Source organism: Antechinus flavipes, chromosome 2, assembly GCF_016432865.1.
Source record: "Antechinus flavipes isolate AdamAnt ecotype Samford, QLD, Australia chromosome 2, AdamAnt_v2, whole genome shotgun sequence".
NCBI lineage: Eukaryota > Metazoa > Chordata > Mammalia > Dasyuromorphia > Dasyuridae > Antechinus > Antechinus flavipes.
This window is the reverse complement of record NC_067399.1, coordinates 507547266-507568915: the sequence shown is the minus strand read 5'-3', so window position 1 is coordinate 507568915 and position 21650 is coordinate 507547266. Positions and strand designations below refer to the sequence as shown.

Below are 21650 nucleotides of genomic sequence, written 5' to 3'. Positions count from 1 at the left end.
ATATGTATATATACACATACACACACATATGGTCTTTTCTGAAGAAAAATATAAGGAACAGAGTTCAGGCAGTAAAGTGTGATTTTATCCTACAGAATACTCAGGAATAATTATATGGCATTCTCACCCCTTCATAGATGGTATCTTGGTTTGCAGGCATCCCTGGTCCAATCTCTGATGGGGAGATGGTGGGATCAAAATAGGGATCATAGTAATTATCAAGGTCTTTAATAGTTTCCACAGCAAAATCATTGTCTATGTCATCTTTCCCTTGATCTGGGTCTGGAAATGGTCCAGTCTAAAGAAAGCAATATGGAAAATATAGGAATTAGAAAGAGCAATCAGTACATTCAGAGCACTTTCTACAGATCACACAACCTCAGGAGTTGCATCAATGGAGATGGGAATAGAGAAGCTCATGAATGATGACTACACTGTCCAAGAGAAGACACTCTATCCCCAAGAAAATGATTCAATTAGAAAAATTTTATTAAGAGTAGTTATAGGTAAACTATTATATAATTCTTAGCACTTTCTGATGCCATAGGCATACATAAATTTATAAAATATCAGAGCTGGAAGTAAACTTGGAGGTCATCTGATCTAACTCCCTCATTTTATAGGTATGAAACAATACTTAGAAAGGCAAAAAAAAAAAAAAAAAAAAAAGCAACTCCAGAGGCATTTGTCTTTGCATTGAAAGAGAAGCAGGATATTAGAACTCACATCTCTAGAACTGGAAGGGATCTCAAAGTCAACTTGCCCAACCACCTCATTTTACAAATGAAGAAACCGAGACCCTGAGAGGTTAAGGGACTTGTTTAAAGTCTCACAGGTAGTGAGTGGCAGAAGCAGGATACACCAGCCTCTACAGGGAAAGGGACCCACATGTGCCAAAATGTTTGTGGCAGCCCTCTTTGCAGTGGCAAGAAACTGGAAACTGAGTGGATGCCCATCAACTGGAGAATGGCTGAATAAATTAGAGTATATGAATGCTATGGAATATTATTGTTCTGTGAGAAAGACCAGCAGGATGATTTCAGAGAGGCTTCGAGAGACCTACATGAACTGATATTAAGTGAAATAAGCAGAACCAGGAGATCATTATACAAGATTATACAACGATCAATTCTAATAGACATGGCTCTCTTCAACAATGAGATGACTCAAACTATTTCCACTTGTTCAGTGACGAAAAGAGCCATCTACACCACAGAGACCTGTGGGAACTGAGTGTGGACCACAACATAGCATTCTCACTCTCTCTGCTGTTATTTGCTTTCATTTTGTTTTCTTTCTCAGTTTTTCTTTTTCTCCCTTTTTGATCTGATTTTTCCTTTGCAACAAGATAACTGTATAAATATGTATACAAATATTGGATCTAACATGTATTCCAACATATTTAACATGTATTGGACTACCTGTCAGCTAGGAGAGGCGATGGAAGGAAGGAGGGGAACATTTGGAACAAAAAGTTTTGCAAGGGTCAATGTTGGAAAAATTACCCATGCATATGCTTTGTACCTAAAAAGCTTTAATTTAAAAAAAAAATCTTAGCTATAGGCTAATCTACAAATCCATTCTCTTTCTATTGTACCATCCTGCCTCCAATGTAAAAAGTATTTATCCTAACATTATTAATATTGATTCCATTAATACCTTTTATTAAGGGACTTTTTCAAAGTCTCGGCAGTGAGTGGCCAAGACAGGATACACCAGCCTCTAGATTAACTATAGGCTGAGCTACAAATCCATTCTCTTTTTATTGTACTATTCTGCCTCTCATGTCTCTTTCTCATGTTAAAAACAATCATTCTAACAATAATAATATGGATTCCAATAATACCTGTATTGATACTACATTAATATAGTCCTTGATTTTTCTAGGCATTTTCTCATATGTTATCACATTTGCTCTTGACAATAACATATTTGTATAAACTTTAAGATTTACAAAGTGCTTTACACATAGCTATATGGAGGACTGGTTCATTTTTTCTATTTTATATAGGAGAGAGTTGAAGCATATGAATTATTCAAGGTCATAATAGTATGAATCAATGACAGCGCCAAATCTAGCACCCAGATAGTTTAATTACCAATCTAGGCTATTTTCTACTAAACCACTGTTTTTCCCCCATATATGAGACTAGCCATCTCCCCCTCTGCTGAACCATATTGAAAAATAATGGAACAAAAGTTACATTAGTGGAGTTGGTGATGATAACAGTGCTGGTAGGAATCTCAGCTCCTCCAACAGTGTCAGTGGGCTGGTCGGGGTTATCAATTCCATCGTAGATGTCTTCATAAGGAGGTGGTGTGTAGTATTCTTCATTGATGGGTCCATAATCATAGTCACTCCCTCCTAGGTTTGGATCTTCTTTGTCATCCCTTTCATTGGTTTCAGGGACTGGTGGGGCATCTGTCGGTGGTGGAGTCTGCTCCTAAGAGCCAGGCACATATCAAAATACAGTTACCCGAAAAGCACATGCAAGAGACATTAAGAGTCTCTGAGGTATGACTCAGAGAACTGGCGTTTAAAAAATCACAAATTGTTGCCTTTCCAATGATAATGCAAAGGGAGGGAGAGAGGGAGCATTTATAAAGTACCTACTATGGGCCAGGCGTTGTGCTGAGTGCTTCATGATTATTTCTCACAACATCCTTGAAAAATATGTGCTATTATTACTGCCCCCCCCTTTTTTTTTACAGTGGAAGAAACTGAGATAGGCAGAAATCTGAAGCTAGACTTGAACTCCACTGCAGCACCTAGCTGTTTCAACAGCACAATTGCTCAAACAGCTCAGTGAGCAGGAGATTAGACAGGTGGGGATGGAATGTTCTCTAGCTTAACCATAGAAATGCTTATTGTGGGTACCATTTTTTAATTGAAAAACCAAAGAATATTCAACCTGATCTAGGACTCAGATATTTTGCTCAGTTTCTTCATTTTATAAGATGGTGGGAGAAAAATGAGTCCTAGAAAAGAGAAAGGACTTCTCAACATGCTAAAATATAGTTATTTTACTCCTGGCAGAACCAAGACTAAATACAACACAATCCTGACTTCCATTGTGGGACTCTTTACAACACTTTTTAATCACAGAACCCCACATCACTTTCACTTGTTATTTATTACATGGATTTTGATAGACTGAGTTAAATCCTCATGTGTGCTGGAGTTATATCCAATGGCCTATGGGACTGTGTAATTTTCAGGGTGAGCATTTTTGCTACAAATCTGGGGTTGCTTTATTGTTTTCTTGATTGTCTAGAGCTAAGAAAGTCTTAATAATGCAAATTACATTTAAGATTGTGTGGGCTTCTTTTTTTTTTCCTTCCAGAGAGCTCAGTTGTTAAATATTTACCAACACACCTTGTATTGATCTATAAACAATGCCTGAACTGAGCAGTAATATAATAGAAGGCTGGGGAAAGAAATCATTACTAGATTGAAGGCCTTATGATGATAGGATAATAATACTAATAATAACTAATAGGAATTTATATTATATTTTAAGGTTTTTAAAGTGTTTTGCATGCATTCTTTCATATGAACTTTATAACCCCACTGGCTAAATCATATCCAAAACAATCACTGTTGTCCTTTTTCTCTTTCCTACCTCATCTCAAACCTAATCCTGTATAACTCTAGGCTAAACCATTTCACTGGTACAAGAATAAAAGCATATAGCTAACAAATATCACAATTTCTATCAAATGGGCCAACCAGCCAACATGTACTCACCAGCTTTACACCTAAGTCAAGTTTTTGGTTTATTCAAACTCTCTTCACTTTGTGCTTAGGTCTCCAGAATTTTTAGAACCCACTGCTCAAGAAACTCTAAACAAAAATGAGAGAGAAAACAGATCTGTACTTCTCCATCCATGTCGTCCATACCTCAGCAATTTCCGTAGCTTCTCCAGCAGCTTCAACAGGCTTTTTAGTGGGGGTTGGGGCTTTTCCGGGGTCATCAGGGTCTTCATAGTACGGATATTCATAGTAATATGTCTCACCATCTCCATCTCCTTCTGGATACTGCAAAGAAATCATAGAAGACTTTGAGAAGATGAGATCTTCTAGAAGAGACATCTTTAGAGAATTTTTAAAAACAAGGTTTTTTTTTCTTTTTAGTTATTGTAATTGTTTTAGAAAGGGCAAGGGTTTGCTGAAGATTGGTGGGGGGGAGGGGAGTAAAAAACTTTAAATAAATTTATACTTACAAATGATAATTAATATTTATCATATGAAAAAATAGGAACTATAAACATGAAGTTATAAACATAAGCAACATGAAATCAAATCTTGTGCTTTTAAAACAGAGCTTGGAGTTGGACATAGGCCCTTTCACAGGATTTGAGAATCATAGGATCATAAGATCATAAATACTATTTTCCTCATTTTTACAGATTAAGCCTTTGAATAATACAGTTACTGGCTCAGTCTCATAACTAGGAAGTGGCAGACCTGGAACTCTGACCCTCATCCTAAGGTTCCATGGCATCACTGAGCCCAAAAGAACTTGCCATTTTATGTTCATTCTCTTGTGAATCATTTTGAACTGTAAGAGTCTCTGACTCCCAGATATGTAATTTTATAGATGAAGAAACTAAGGTCTGAATAGATAATTTGCTTGGTATTACATACAAAGTAAAGATCTAAAGTGGGATTCACATCCAGGTCTCCTTATTGCCAAAGCCCAGCACTCTATCCATTGCACCATGTTCTTGATGGATATTCCTATCTATCTATCTGTCTATATCTATCTATCCATTCAATGTGTGTATAGGTGTATTTCACTTGGTTTTTATAAGTAATTCTCTTTTGATTAAAAAATTTCTAGTGAACAGGAAACTATTTAGAAGACTTATGCCTTGGTCAAACTTTATTGAGAGTAGTACATTTAATTCTCAGCACCACATTTTCATGAGGTACATTTGACTTAATTCAATAAGCATTTATTAAGTGTCTCTTACATGCAAATTATTATGTAAGGGCTGGAACCTTGACAAGATAGAATGTGTCCAAGGAGATTTATTCTACATTAATTCTAAGGAAATAACTAGGCCCAAGTTCTAAGATGGGAGATTTAAATTTTAGCTCAATCTAAGGAATTTGTATGCCAATCAGAGATATTCAATAATAGAATGGACTATCTTACAAAACTTGAAGACATCTAAAAATTGTTAAGAGTGAAAAAAATATAAGATAAACATATATATATTATATATATATACACATACTGGGTTTGGCTATAAAAATATACATATTCATTGATAAAGAGTGGGAAGGAATTTAGAGGGATGTCAAGAAGTGTTAATGCTTAATTGGTTTATAACTTATAAAGATGCTTAAAAATTATTCCAGTGATTTTTATCTCTCCAAAAACCATTACCTCTACTCTAGACTTTTACTATAGAATCTTCTACATTACCATCATCTATGTTGTTCTAAGGTTCCTAAAGGCAGAGACATGTCTTAAATAAAATTTTTATCTCCCATGAAACTTTGTTGTTCCACAATCTCTCATACTACAGTGTTCATATGTATAAGAATTTAATATTTATTTTGTGATAATATTATAAAGTCCTAAAAAATGTCTTTGATCAATTAATCAACTAGCGTATCTTTAATGCTTAGGCCTAGGGCTGCCATCATAGATTGTGGAAAGGAAAAGGAATATAAGATAGGTGGAATAAGATTGCTTAGTTGGATTTGTTTCTAAAACAGAAAACTTCTCGCAATTTTCCATGAGGTATTGACTATTTTTTCCAACTATGGAATTCAGAAGCACTCACCCATCTGGGTGACAACATTTTCTTCAGGCTTTGGAGATTTGTTGGAAATGCAAAATGATTTTTTACTTAGGCCCCTATTTTCAGATCCATGGATCTGGACAAATGACCCTTTGTTGTGTCCTGGTTAGTGAGGAATATGGAAATCAGGAAGAAGGGGGAGAGAAAAATAACTTGCAGGTTCTAAATTCAATTTTAGAGGCTTTATGAAGTAGATTTTAAATTAGATAAGGGTTTTCATTATGGTTCTGCTCCTGACTATAGCTACAACCTTGGTTAAGACATTCATATCTCTAGATCTCAGTTTTCTCTTCTGAAAAAAATGAAATAATTGAACTAGATGATCTTTAATATTTCTTCCAGATCCAAAATTTAGGAAACTAATCTCATTCCCAAGCAGCTAAACATTCTCATAGAAACTTCTGCTCTTTTTTCTTTAATCTTCATATAAGTTACAATTATGGAAAATGTGTAGAGGAAGTAGAATTGTGAAGGGTTGTAAGGACACAAACATAACAGTCAACAAGGGCTTATCGACTGACATATCTTTGAACACCAACACACAAGAATGCCTGTTTTGTTGTTGTATTTCGAATATGTTTTAGTCTCTCTGATAGGCATTTGTTGAGTTTCTCCTGGCTCCTAGGTTGTGTTCTTACTTTTTTCTGTTGATAAACAACCCCTTGAGTAACAAGGAAGCTGATCGAAATTATGACTAGGAAATCCCTATTTTACTTAAGATCTATCATTTTGTACTTAAAATTTATCTATCAAAAAAAAGCCCCTCAAAATTCTATAAGTGCTTGAAAATTTAGAGCACTTTCCATACAAATCTACTGTGGCAAGTGCTGTAACTAACAAGCATCAGACCAGAATTCTGAGCTTCACCCTCATGGTGTTATGGCATCACTGGGCCCAATTAAAAATGTATTGGGAAGAACTTGCTATTTAAGTTCAATCTCTCATAAATCTTTTTTTTTAATGTGAAGACACCTCTTTTTGAGTGACTTGTCACCCCATAATTTATCACTTGGATAAACACAGATTTTCACAGGACCATAAGATTTATAGCTGAAAAGAATCTTAAGAGATAGACTCTTGTTAATCTTTTATTTTAAAGATGAGGAAACTGAGGCACAGAAAGTAAAAGTAACTCATTTAATATCATATATTGATTCTATTATATAGTACGATTTCAAATTTGGGTCTTTTGAATTCAAAGTCAGTGGGGTTTTTTTTCCCCTAGGAAACCTTAATTGTTGCATATTGTTACTAACTGTAAGTCATTCCTCTCCAGATTCCAAAAAAAATGTGCTACTGCTATACCTAAGTCCAAATGTATCTGACATCTCAGAGATACTCAAATCCCTAAGGATGTTAAGAGGATATGAAGTGTGTTCTTATGTATTCATCTGTATGAACATGGATGCAAATGAGATCTCAGAGATACTTTGATACTCAGAGATTCTTAAAAATGCTAATGAAGTATCCAGAGGGTGAGAGTACGATAGTATCTTCTTACATATTCATCTGGGTTGGGGTCCTGAGACTGTGGGGTGTCTGGAACAGCAGTATCACAATCCGGGCTGTAATGTTCGCAGTAATCATAAGCAGCTCTGGCGTCAGGGATGATAAGGAGCTGTTGGATATCACCCTAGAAAAAAAAGAAAGAAAGAGAGAGATGGGGAAAAGCTGTGAATAATGGTTGACATTTAGATGGTGTTTTAAGCTTTAGAAAACAATATCTCATTTGGTAAGCATGAAGGAAGATACTTCTATCAAAACCCCTAATTTAGGAGAGAAATCCTAATTGGTGCCCAAGGCATTTAGAGAGTATAAATGACTTGTTCAGGCCCCCTTCCCCATAGGAAATGTCAAAAGGGAGATTAGGAGTCAGCTTTTCTTGAAAGCATGCTCAGCCCTCTAGCCATTAGTTACCTTGCCTCTACAGGTATTTTTATTCCCAGTTTACCAAGGAAGAACCAAATGATCATGGGATCATAGATTTAAAGCCATAAAGAATCTCAGACCTAAACTCATCCAGTATCCTCATTCTTTCATTCTTCAAGCTTAGAAAGATTAAGTGATTTTCCTGTGGTTATAACATTACTACATAATAAACAGTAGATTTAATCTGAATGATTCTCTACAGACAGCCCAGTATGCTTTCCATTATAATGGGCTAGTAGAAAGGAGAAACTAGCTGGTATAATGCATACAACAATGAACTGGTAGTCTGAAAGACTCAAGTTCAAATCTAGCTTCAGATACTTAAAGTTCTGTGGACCTGAGAAAGTCACTTCTGTCTGCTCCATTATTCCCCTTTTACAGATGGGAATAACGATAGCACATATCTTATGGGGTTATTATAATGTTTATGATAATATTTATAAAGTGCTTGGCTAAACTTAAATTATTATATAAATGGTAGTTATTTTTATTTCTATGAGATGGATATTCAATAACAACTATAACTAGCATTTATACGATGTGTTAAGGTTTGCAAAGTATTTTACAAAAGTTGTCTCAGCTAATCTTTACAACTCTGAGAGGTATGTACTGTTATCATCTCAATTTTGCAAAGGGAAAAATGAAACTCTATGACTTGCCCAGGATCATACAGTTAGGAAGTATCTGAGGTAGAATTTGAATTGAGGTCTTTTTGACTAACAGACCAGCATTCTATCCACCTCCCTGTTTCAGTGATATAAGGAACATGTTAACAAAAGCAGCTAAGATACTGTGGTTTCAGGGAAGCCTCTCTTCTGAATTTCCTCTATTTCTTTTTCTAACTCTCTTCCTCCATGTAATGTCCTCTTACCCCATGTGCCTTCAAAAAGCCTCTTCTCCCCTATCACTGGGCAGAGTTTCTGGTTTATAGCATCATTCATCCAGAGGAAGCATTTGGAGTTGAACTAACTGTTCCTACCAAAGGTATATTGTAAAGCAAAGCTGAGAAAGGGTAATACAGTCAACAAAGATAATGATGAGGTTGCAGGTGCTATAAACAAAGTATTTTTGTGTATAGGTAAAAAAAAAATCATGGGTGAGAGAGAGGAGATAGTCACTCTTTCTTTTGGTCCTTTTACGACCAGGGCACCTACTGATGAGATGACTGTTTAGGATTAGGTTTCAAAATCTATGTGCGGGAAGAAATGAGTCAATCTTATTGGTTCACAGAAGGGCAATAAATTCACTTTCATAGCCCGAGTGCTTTAAATGCCTGAGCTAAAAAATACTGAGGTATTAGGAAAGTATTGTCTCCTTTAGGATCCAAAACTCTTTAGATGTGATTCCAAAATACCTTAAAATTATATTCTCAAAATTGGAAGGTAAATTAGCAGACACTTAGATCAAATCCTGCCTGAATAGGAATTTCCTTTAACCATTCTCAACAAATAGTCATTCAGCCTTTACCTAAAGACCTTTAGAGTCAAGGAACTCACAACCTCCCAAGGCAGCTTATTCTACTTTGAAAGAGCTTCAATTGTTAGGCACTTTCACCTTAAATCCAGCTCAACCCACTTCTCTTCAACTTTTACTGACCTGATCCTGACTTCTCTTCTGCCCCAAGGCATCCTACCTCTAACATACTTATCCCATGCTAAGTATTTGGTATAATATGATCCCTTCTCATATTGAATGCACTATTCTGTAAACTAAAAGAGGTTCATGTCATCATAACAAAAATTCCCTGCCCTTTTCCATTTCCTTGTACAGTCAAATCTGATCCCATATTTTGATGGTTTCTCTAAAGATTCAAGGCCCATTTCTATAGCTTTTCCACATGGGGTAGCTCTTGGTATCATTAGTTATATGTTTATGAATGAGTCCTATCACTCTATCCAGATTGCAAACAACTTAAAGGCAAGGAATATGGTTCATGCTTCCTTATGTGCCAAACCTAACAGGAGACTGCAAGCACTTAGTAAAAACTTGTGACAAGCATAAGAGAAGAGAAATAGATGAGTATAAGTCAGAAAATCTATTTCTAAATAGTCCTTAGTGAAGTACAAGATATGGATGACTTCAAAACAGAGAAGACAAAGAATTTGAAGTAAATTTCTCAATTTACCAGGAGTATATCATCCTGTTAAATATGAGCTTCATTCCTTGCTATTTCAGTGTATAAATATTTCCCAATTGAATTTATATACATACATATGTGTTTATATATAACATATATTTGTATATATACACATATATACATACATGCATGCACACACACATACAATTTCTAACAGTTTTATTAACATCTGTGAAACTGCTTTATATTCAGCCTTACCCTGGGGTCACCTTACTTCCTGGTTCCCTATCCTTAAGTAAAATGAAATTGTTCTCCCGGAGGGGACTAGAGAGCAAGATGAAAATAGTTTGCCTGATAATCCTGGGTTTGCCTCCAGAGAGGGCCAATAATCTATAATATCCTGTAAAGTAACTTGAAATTAATCCCCTTCTCAGAGGAAAGATAAGGTTTAGGGGCTGCCAATATATTCGGTGAAGTGCAAGCTAAGTTTTCTCTTTTACCTTTCCAATTTGAAAAGACCCAAATGTAGACCTAGGATTGGAACTCAATCCATTTTCCCTGGCATTCCCACACAGAAAGATTATTTCTAAGGATGTTTCACCACTTCCATGAGCTCACTTGAGCAGCATCTTTGGTTTTTGCATGCATTTCAAATTCTTTTTTTTTAATTGTTAAAGTGTGTAAATCTTCCTTTGCTTTAATTTAGGGTTCATTATATTTCTGATTGTGAAGTCTCCCCATCTCCATCATCCCCAAGATCAGATGGAAAATCAACATCATGGTTAAATGAGAAAAGTTGCAGCACTAACTCATCTGAAAATGGAAATCTAGGGTTTACCACTAAAAAATATCCAGAGCATTCAGATAGTTTTAAAATACTTGAAGGCGTCTTCAGCTGCATTATCATCCAGACTATTGCAAATTATAGAATCTAGTCTAGCCCATATCTGAATAAGAATCCCCTCTATAACATAAAAGCCACATGAATATCTACCTTTAAGATCTCTAGTAAAGGGAACCTACTAGTCCCTGAGAAAGCCCACACTATCCACAATAGGGCAGTTCTGTTTGGGAGTTTTTTCCATATCTCCTTTTATTTTTCCTAAATCTGTCTAATTAAAACTTTTATCTACTACCAGTAATTCTGCCTCATTGAATAAAACATAACACAAGTAATACCATTTCCATGACATCCCTTTAAATATAGTGAAGACAGCTACTCTCCAACACCAATTTTCTCTTCTCTAGGCTAAACATTCCCAGTTCCTTCCATCAATCCTCATATAATTAACTCAAGAGCATCTTTTTTGCTTTCTCCTGGTACTAGCTTATCAGTCCCTCCCCCCAAAAAATGGAACCAGAATTGAATGTTAAGAGAAATGGACACAAGATTCTAGGAGTGATCTGACCATGGCTGAGTGTCCCCTCTTTAATCTAAGACACTACAGTTCTCTTAGCATAACTTAAGAGAGTCTTACCAGTTTTTTGGCTGCCAAGTCAGACAATTAACTCATCTTGATCTTGTAGTTGACTAAAATCCCTCCTTTTCACTTATTCTTATTATGTTTTATCTTGTTAGAGTTTGACTCATTGTTAGATTACTGAAATTGTTTTGAATCCTAACTTTGCTATCCTATATGTTAATTACTCTTCCTATCTTTGAATCTTTGAATATTTGATAAATATTCCATTTACCAATCAAGTATTTACTAAATGCCTGTCATATAACAGGCATTGGATTGGGTCCTGGAAACACAAATAAAAAGAATGAAATAATCTCTATTTATAACATGTTTACATCCTATAGGGAAAAACAAATGCATACCAAAAACAAGCAAAAAAACCCCACAGCATAAATATGAAGTGAATAAATATATAATTTCAGAGCATTACAAAAGTCTTTAAGTTTTAATAGCTATAATTGTACCATGACTTTAGGGACACCCTTTATAGATATAAATGAAATAGTTAAACAAAAAATACATGGGAGAGAGGGTATTCACAGTTAAAGGATCAGAAAAAAATTTATGCATAAGATAATGCTTAAGCTACATCCTAAAGGAAGAAAATACTTCTATGAAGCAGAAGTAAATAAAGACCAAGCACAGGGGTGTTGAGTGAAGAGGGACAGAGACAGGGAGCGGATTGTTGTGAACAAAGTATATTGAAAAGGCAAGGGTTGCTTTGTTTAGATTGAAAGATAGGTTGGGATCCAATTGTAAAGTTTTTTTTTTTTTTTTTTTTTTTAAGAGCTAAATACCTAGGTCTTTATCCAAGCCACATAATTATTTTGTAAAAAAAAAAAAAAAATTATAATAAAATACTTTGTTTTAGAGAGAATTCTGGAGACCTTCTTCTAAAGTTGATTTGTTGTTGTTTATTAGTTAGTAATGTCAGACTCTTTGATATCCTATTAGGGTTTTCTCCTATACCTCCACATTATTCTCTTTTAATAACTTTTCCTTTTCCTCCTCATTGGAATTAGTTTTTGTTTGTATCTTTAGAAGTTTACTCTTAAGAACTTCCCATCATTCTTAGCTTTAGTTCTACTATAGGAATATAGACGCTAGAAACCTGTCTATCCCTCCATTGAACTTTCTGAAATTTGTTCTCCAAAAAATCAAGAGTAAGTGTCAGACCATACCAATCTTTTCTCTGATTTTCTGCCATAGACTTTAAGATGGATTGGCCACTTTTCTCAAAAGTCTCTATCATTTCTACTCATGTAATCCATTTTTCCTTGCTGGTGAATATCATATCCAGATTAGTATTGGTTCCTCCATTTGTTCCTCCATTATGATAATGAAATGACCGTTAAGGCAAGTAAAGAAATTATTACCCCTTGCTTTTTAGCAAAGAAAGAGTACCCATAGTTCTCCAGATAGCTCAATGTCCTCATAACTACTCTATTAGGCCTCCATGCTAGATTTATGATCTGTTTATCAAAATTTTCATCAATTTCTTTTCTGGCCCAAGTAATCTGTAATGTACACTAATGACAATATTGCTTCCTTTTTGTCTCCATTGGCTGATCTTCATCCAACTGCCCTCTACGATATTTCTTTTCAATTGTTCTGATTTCTTTATATCCTCACAAGAGCATTTTTTTGCTTGCAATATTATTTCAATTGTATAAGGAACTCTCAATGTGTAAATACCCTTCACCAAACCAGGTCAGCACCTGCTCTGTAATTTACTTTTTCTTGGGGAGGTGGTGTTCAACCTTAACATAGTCAGCATATCATAGGCAATAATTAAACCAAGATCTTTTCATTCAGAAGGCATCTCTGTCACCACCCTGAAATGCTATTTAATTTACCGTTGAAAGAAAATACATGGATATATCTTTTTAAAATGCAATAAAAATGCCCTCAAATTTCCACTCCCCTTTCTCCATCATGTTGTTTTTGAATTAAATATGCCCTTCCAGAGAAATATCCCCATCATAGATCTCATCAAAATAAGTACCAATTATCCTTCTGAAGTCAGATTTTTCTCTTTGACCATTAGTCCAAACTTTTTTTTTGTTATCCATGTTTCGTGAATGGGTATAGATGTCTAAAGTAATGGATTTTATTGCTGGATCTATTCCTAAATTTTATCTCTTGAGAATTTATGGGAATAATTAACATGATATGTGCCAAAATATTATGAGAGTTCAAGAGCATCATGAGATTCCAGAACATTCACTCTATTGACTTTGTGAGAATGACATGCCAATATCTTAAGTCAGAAGTCTTAAGATTTTGTCTACACAGAAGATAGAGAAGGTAACATCTGACATTCTATGTGTTGTTTGAAAATGACCTCCAAGTCCTACTTGCTATAACGCCAGTTAAATCTTTCATTTTACTTAGAAAACTTTGCCTTTTTGGAGTATAGAATATTTACTTTTTATTTCTTCAACAGTCTTCACTCCAAACTGACCCAGAAACCTCTTGAGCAGCTGTTACTGATTGTTTCCTGGACCTGAAGCCTAATTACAACTTTCCTTCTTCCAGGAAGGAGTTTATTCGCTAGCTTAAAAGCCCTTAGCAGCTTTGAGGTGACTTTGTTTCCAGGCTAGTAGTTAACTATGCTTGACTTTAAACCCAGGGAAGGGTCCAATAAGATGTGCTTAAATTTGACAAAATCCAAACACAATCCAGTCAATTAAATTCAATTCAACAAAAATTTTATTTAGCATCTGCTATGTGAAAAATGCTGGGGAAGCAAAGGTTAATAATGATACAATCACTACCTCAAGAAGCTTACTCTTCTACTAGGGGGTATGAGATAGGTACCCAAATAAATGTAATATGGTATCACGTGTACACTGTGATGCAAGAGGGCACTTAGCTTTGTTATAAGGCAGGAAGCCTTAAGCCAAAGGGGAGAAGATGATTCAAGTAAAACAGGCTGCTGCCAAGGGGTGAAATTAATTGAGCTCATTCCCTGAGAGCAGAATGCTGTTCTAGGGGATGTTTAGAACCTACCATCAAAAAGAATTATCTACCATCTGTGAGAACTTGTCAGGCTTTATTTCTCTGGTCAGACCTAGCTCATGTTGGGCTGAGAGCCTTTATGGGAAGAACGGTACGATGCCATGGGGTTTAATACTGCCTCAGACATAAGGGCCCAGGTACAAGGCAATCAAATCAACTAAACAAATCTTAACTAGGGGTCTATAATGTACTCACTCCTGTGTTAGGTATCATGTAGCTACAAAAGTAAAGAACCTAATGTTAAGTGTATGGTTGGAAGTTACTTCTTTGAATAGGCTCTGAGGTCAGACAGGAAGGGCAATGGACACAGTGTGACTTTGGGCACCTCAGGAGCCCTCTGAGGCTCTGTTATCTCATTTGGCACATCAGGGAGGAGATCAGATGATTTCCAAAGCTTCCATTTCCAAAATTCCATATGAATTTTTGTATTATTGATAATCTAGGTGAGCAGGAATAAGCATGTTAGAGCATAAATGTGAGAGAAGTTCAGAGATTAGAAAGGCAAATGTGAGATATAGGGGGTTGGGGTAGAAGTAGATCTGGGCCTTGGCTGTTGGTCAGGATTTGAATAGGACATTAGAAAGGAAAGAAGGAAAAGAGATGAATGAAAGCGCAAGTGGAAATGTGGGCTCAACACCGACAGCATTCTGGCCTAATGAAGTGTCTGTGCTGAGGATGATTAAAATCCTGGTACAGGACAGAAAATTAGAGACTATCTAATTTAACCCTCTCCTTTGACAGAGGGGAAATTGAGTTCCAGTGGCAATTGACTTGCACAAAGTCACACACACTTTGTGAGCAGCAAAGCCAGGATCAGAATCCAGCTTTTCAGATTCTCAGTCCAGTGTCCTTTTCACTGTACAATTCTTTCATAAGATAAGATGACTGAGAGCAAATGAGAAGAAAGGTTTCTTTGTCCACATGGTAATGTGCTCATAACTTGAACTGCCTCCTTCCATTCTATATACCGAGCTTCTGAAAAGCAATCCATATATTGATTGGGGGGGAGGAGATAGAAATTATTCCAAGCCCAGATAAATTTCTGAGACACACTGCTGGTTTGACAAAAGTTTGCTTTTTGATCCATATTTTGCTATCTCTGGGCTCATAGCCACAGCAAACTGTGTAGGAATCATAACATGGAAGGGTGGTGGTGGGATTTTCCATTTATTTGAGACCTAATAGAAAGGATGATAACAGCTCACACCCTCACCCTTCACCCTTTTATAAATTCCTCCAAAACCCCCAAAAGGAGGCAGAATTCCACTCTTGAATTTCATTTTTCTCTCCTTTCCTTTCCTTTTCATTTTATTTATTTTCCCTTTTTCTGCTATAACAACTCATTTTACATTTGCAAGGCCACCTTTGGTGGGAAGGGAAGGGTTGATGCTGGAGGCTCCCAGCCCATAGCTGGAACCCTTCAGCAGATGAGAGCCATATGGCAAGAACACTGAATTCAAACCACACGTTTTTATTAAGCAGCATGACTTCAAGTTCAAATTTCAGCCAATGTGAGTAAAGATCTTCCATTTTCAACTGGCAACTTGACATCTGAATATATATTCTTTAAATGCACAAATTTAGAATGTAGGAGGCCATATAAACCATGGGCAAAGAGAGAGCAAGGATGGGTTTGCATAGATCTGTACAGTGACTTAATAAACAACTGGTTTCTTCCCTTTGCATGATTACTCTTAGCCTAGTTTTATAGTAGCGTGAGTCCAGATCAGGCTTAGGAAATTAGGCAGAATTGCAGGGACTTCAGAATCTGTTCTAAATCTAAATTCACTTTCTCAAACAGCATGGCCAAGGGCCCACAATGAAGCCAGGGAGACTGCTTGGGGGAGAGGAAGTATGGTGACCCAGAAAGGGGATGCTCTTGCGTGGGAAAGTCAAGACTCTATTCCCCAAGCTTCCAGCTTTTGTCAGACATCTCAAGTCCCTCCCAACTAATCCGCCAGACCCACAGCTGTGCAGACTAGATACTGGAAGGTCCTTGCTCTGCCCTCCCTACCACAGGACATACATAGAAACTGCTACTTTGGGATTCTCTGGGCCATGGCTTAAAGCAAGAAAAAATTAGTAATGACCCCAAGAGATCTGGGCAGGAATTACAACCCAATACTCCACTATTACACTATACATTCATCATGAAGGAAAAACATACAAAAGGGATTCCTCTGGGGTCCTTAAAATGCAACCACATTTTCTTTTTGTTTGTTGGGCTTTTTAAAAATAGTGACACATTTATTAGCCAAAATTCAATGAACTAGAAGCCTCAAATAGTGACATTTTAAAAAAAATCTAGAGTCAACTTTTAAAGGAAAATTTACCTTAAATCCAAAGATGTAGTAGTTGTTGTTGTTGAATGTAATAAACCAGCAGGGGATGGTTTATCTCCTGCCTTCTCCATTTACTGTCTTAAATAGTGATAATTGATAAAAGATCTAGAAGTCAGGACACTTGGGTTTCAGTTTAGATTTTTAATCTAAAATATTATTACTAGAAGGAATCTTAGAGATCTCCTAATTTTACTCTTCCCACATTCCCAGCCATTTGAAGGATCTAATTTCCAGATGAGGGAACTGAGGCAAAGACAAGAAATGTAACTTGCTCAGGCTACATAGGAGTTAAATGGCAGTGCTGACATCCAAAATCAGATCTCCTTATTATCTTTTTTTTGTGTGCTTAGACAGTTGGGGTTAAATGACTTGTCCAATGTCACAGCTAGGAAGTATTAAGTGTCTGAGACCAGATTTGAACTCAGGTCCTCCTAACTTCAGGGCTGGTACTCTATCCACTGTGTGATCTAGCTGCCCCTCACTGTCTTACAAGAAATCATAAAGGAAAACTGCCCTGATGTTTTAGAATCAGAAAGTAAATAGCCACTGAAAAAATTCACCGATAACCTCCTGAAAGAGACCCCAAAATTAAAACTCCAAGGAATACCATGGCTAAATTTCAGAACTATTGCATTTAGGAACCACAATCGGGATTATCCAGGACCTAGCAGCTTCCATTTTAAAGGATCAAAAAGTTTGGAATCTGATAATCCAAAAGACAAAGGAAATTGGATTACAGCCAAGAACAAGCTACCTAGCTAAAATGAGCATTATCTTTCAGGGAAGAAGATCCAATGATATAGGTGAATTTCATTTATTTCTGATGAAAAAACAGAACTGGACAAAAAATTTGATCTCTAAACACAGAACTCAAGAGAAGCATAAAAAAATAAAAAAGAAAGAGTTCTTGAGAACTATGTTTCAGTTATGGGTATACTTAGAGTGTGTATAATTTGATTTTATTATGATAATATGAAAAAAGAAACTAAAGGTAAAAAAAGGATTGTATAGGTTAAAAAGAGGCAAAAGGAGGTAAAACAAGAGAAATTACATCTCATAAAGGGGCAAAGAAGACCTATTCTAATTGAGGGAAAGAAGAGAGGGGGTTGAGCATTGTATGAATCAAAATCAGATCTTCTAATTCCATGTCCAATATTCATCCAACTAACCACATATTCTCTATATTCCATAGCATTTTGTGCCTTTCTTATGCCATCACTATGCTTTATGCTGAAAATATTTATTTTCTTACTTGTCTCATCTCCCCTACCAGATGATATATTCTGTATATCCACCTCAGCAAAATGGAACACAGTAAATGTTCAGCAAACATTTGTTGAATGTCAAGTGAATAAATGAATGAATAAGTACATGTTGAATGTGAATGAATAAGTACTTTCCTAGTTTATTCATCTCTAAAATGAAAGGTGCTGTAGTTAGAGTCACAGAGTTTAAATTTTGACTCTTTCTAGTTGTGTGATCCTTAGCAAGTCACCTACTTTCTCTGAAACTCAGTTTCCTTATCTGCAAAATGAGAGAGCACTAAATGATCTCTAACTTTCTTCTAATAGAATTCTGTAACTTGGTAGCCTCTAAATATCACAGAGAATTATTTTAGGGGGATTAGAATGAAGGGAGGGAGTAAAGAGGGAGAGAGAGATATAAAAAAGGAGGAGGAAAGGAGGGAAAGAGAATGGAAATGAATAAGGAGAAGAAGATGGAAAGGAGAGAGGGAAGGAAGCAAGGAGGGAAAGAGGGAGAGAAGGAAGGAAGGAGGAAGGAAAGAGGGGTGGAAGGAAGGAGGGAAGAAAGAAGGAAAGAGGGGAGGAAGGAAAGAAAGAAGGAAGGAAGGAAGGAAGGAAGGAAGGAAGGAAGGAAGGAAGGAAGGAAGAAAGGAAAGAAAGAAGGAAGGAAGAAAGGAAGGAAGGAAGGAAGGAAGGAAGGAAGGAAGGAAGGAAGGAAGGAAGGAAGGAAGGAAGGAAGGGAGGGAGGGAAGGGAGGAGAGAGGAAAGAAAGCAGGGGAGAAGGGAGGGAGGGAGAAAGGGAGGAAAGAAAGAAGTTCTACTTGATTTCAGGTCTAACATTCTCTTCAAAGTTACCATTCAGTTGTTCTTGCTAGGCCATGATACCAATAGTATGTATTTGAGAGATGACTAAACAGAATTAAATATCAATTGGAGCTAAGAGTCAGGAGTGGGGAATGGGAGCGGGGAGTTGGAGTTTTTGCTTAAAATTAAAAGGTCAGTCTATAGTTAGGAAACAAAATGGAATTCTTAGAGAACCCTTAGATATAGAACTCATAGTCATGGTTTTCAGAATGTACGTCCAACCTAAGTCCAAAAATTGCTCCAGTATAGCTACAAGCCCCCTGACGTTTTGTAAAGGTCATTGCAGACCCTAAGTGCGGGAACAGCTTTGGATCAGATCCTCCTCAGTCCAAGCTGCTGACGTGGAATGTAGAGCTGAATGATTGTATAATAGAACACCACTGAGCCAAGTCTAGCTGAGATTCCTTTTACTCCAAAGCTGACAACAACGCTTCCCAAAAGCCTGAGCCCTTCATCAAAAGCTAGCCCCTAGAGGAAACACTTGGAGTTTTTAAAGACAATTAGAACCCAATTTCTTCTGGTCATAACCAGAAACATCCTTACCATCTAGCACCTGATACAGGATGACTTTCTACCCTATTTGGATGTCAAAATCTGTTTTCATTGTTGGCATAAATAGCCAAGTTAGAACCCCACCCAAGGACCAAAAATCCAAATCTTTCCTTGCCAAGAAATAACAGATATCACACCCAACAGATCTTCCTTTCACCCATACCCTGGTGCCTGGGCCAGAGAAGGATCCCTAAGCCCACCTACAAAGCCAACATTCTTGAAAAAGAGACACAAAGACAAAGAGACAGAGAGAGAGAGAGGGTAAAATAAAGACACAGAAGAGATGGGCATATACACAGAGGGGAGAGAAAAACAGAGAAAGAAAAAGAAAAGAAATATGAGAGGAGGGAAGAGAGAGAAAGAGAGAGAGAGAGAGAGAGAGAGAGAGAGAGAGAGAGAGACAGAGAGAGACAGAGAGAGACAGAGAGAGAGACAGAGAGAGAGAAGTCTTTGTCACTGATCATACTCCATTCCCTTAAATTATGACTAACCAAGTTGAGAATAATAGAGAACCAGTCAGTGAGAGAAATCAGAGACAAGGCTGAGGTTAACATTCTGCACATAATATAAATCCTTTTTGGCATATTTTATGAGGAAGGTTTTTATTGATTCTCCTTTCCCTTCTATCCAAAAAGGATAGAGCTGGTTTGGTCTTCATATATTGGGTCACAAAGCTTAGGAAACGAGCAGGGAAAAGATTTAAATTAAGTCATTTTCCCCATTAATAAATGGCATGCTTTAATCAAACACATGTTTATTTTAATCTATGAAGTCAAGCACTACAAAGAATTGCATTTCCTCTCTTATATTACCAATTTATATCCTGATAACTAAGGAGAGATATTTTTTTTTCCCTTTGCAATTTATTTATTTATTTTTAATACACAATGCTTTATGAATCATGTTGGGAGAGAAAAACCATGGAAGAGAGAAAAAAGAAGAGAAGGGATATTTACAAAGGAAATACATCTACCTCTAAGCTATTGACTCCTACTGGTTGCAGTAAAGGAGGAAATAAATCTTAGGATCACAGATCCTGAATTGGGAGGAACCAATCTAATCAAAGAAATAAAGTGATTTGTCTAATGTCATGTAGGTAGTGAGGGGGAGAAGTGGCTTCTGGCTCTGAATCAGAACAGAAATTGACATCCAGCAATAATCTCAAATTAGGAACAAAATAAAGGAAAATGCAACTGCATATTTATATAGGATCTTAACTGATTTTTTCCCAAGTCTAAGAGGTAGATAGTGCCTTTATAATGATGTTCATTTTTTTAGATTTAGGGAACTGAGATCCAGATATATTAAATGTCTCACCTAAGGTCATACAACTAATAAAGAGATTAAAAATTAGAGCTTAGATCTAGATCACCTGACTCAAAATAGAATACTCTGCTACAATTCCACAAGATATCCTGAAGCCTTTCCCTTAGCAATTATTCCAAACAGAGCTGAACAGAGACTCTTTTTTTTTTTTTGGATGGGGTCTTAGAAGAGTTGCTGGTCTCTTGGAAAGATTGCTGGAACTCAGCTTAACTTCACATGCTCAAATTTCTGATGAAAGAAGCCACAAGCTCTCCACAGCAGGTGAAAAGTATTGGGCACCTATAAAACATATTATTGGATGGGCCACAGTATCACAGAGAATAAGGAGAATATGATCCAGAAAGTTAATCATAATAATTATAATAATTGTAATTTATCTGAAACTTTAAATTTTGAGAGTCATTTTAAATATATGTTATTACATTATTTAAGTTTCCCTTTAGCCCTTTAAAGTAGGATAGAAAGCTGTTATTGTTTCCATTTTATAGATAAGACCTTGATCACATTGCTAGTGTTTAAAGTGAAAATTGACCCAGAGTGTTCCTGACTTCAAAATTACCTATCTTTCCCTTCATCATAATATCTCTCAACCTTCTCTTTTTAAAAGCCTTTTTTGCAATTACACATCTCCAATTACTTATACTGTTATATGACTGGCCTGCTATAGAGAAAAATCAAATATGTAACAGAAAATAAAGACTTATCCAGTCCAAACAGTAGTGGACAAACAGGAAATCATTAATCTCTTTCAGAAGCCCTTTTGTCACCCAGAAGCCATTCCAGAATTTCACCTTTGTTGGGCAGGGAAGCTGGGGAAGAAGTCAGATGATTACTTTATAAGATATCCTGAAATTAGTCCTGGCCACAGGAAGCATTCAAGACAGACAGAACTGAACCCTAATGCTATCTTCTAAAGTAGGGGCTTTTATTCTGAGGGCCATGAACATATATGTGTATGTGAATGTTTATGTACATATATATGCATTTATATATGTGATTATATAAGCTTAAATGT

General features: G+C 36.3%; 1 protein-coding gene across 2 annotated transcripts in view; it reads right to left on the bottom strand.

Annotated features, from left to right (window-relative positions):
* The window catches only part of COL5A1 (collagen type V alpha 1 chain), a 292321-nt gene that overhangs the window by 145867 nt on the left and 124804 nt on the right, over positions 1 to 21650 (bottom strand). For both annotated transcript variants that reach the window (XM_051980301.1, XM_051980302.1), the window contains exons 5-8: positions 7319 to 7450; positions 3902 to 4039; positions 2205 to 2444; positions 128 to 298 (exon numbers count right to left, since the gene is read on the bottom strand). In XM_051980301.1, the coding sequence (XP_051836261.1) occupies positions 128 to 298; positions 2205 to 2444; positions 3902 to 4039; positions 7319 to 7450 (681 nt within the window). The remainder of the gene's footprint in view (positions 1 to 127; positions 299 to 2204; positions 2445 to 3901; positions 4040 to 7318; positions 7451 to 21650) is intronic.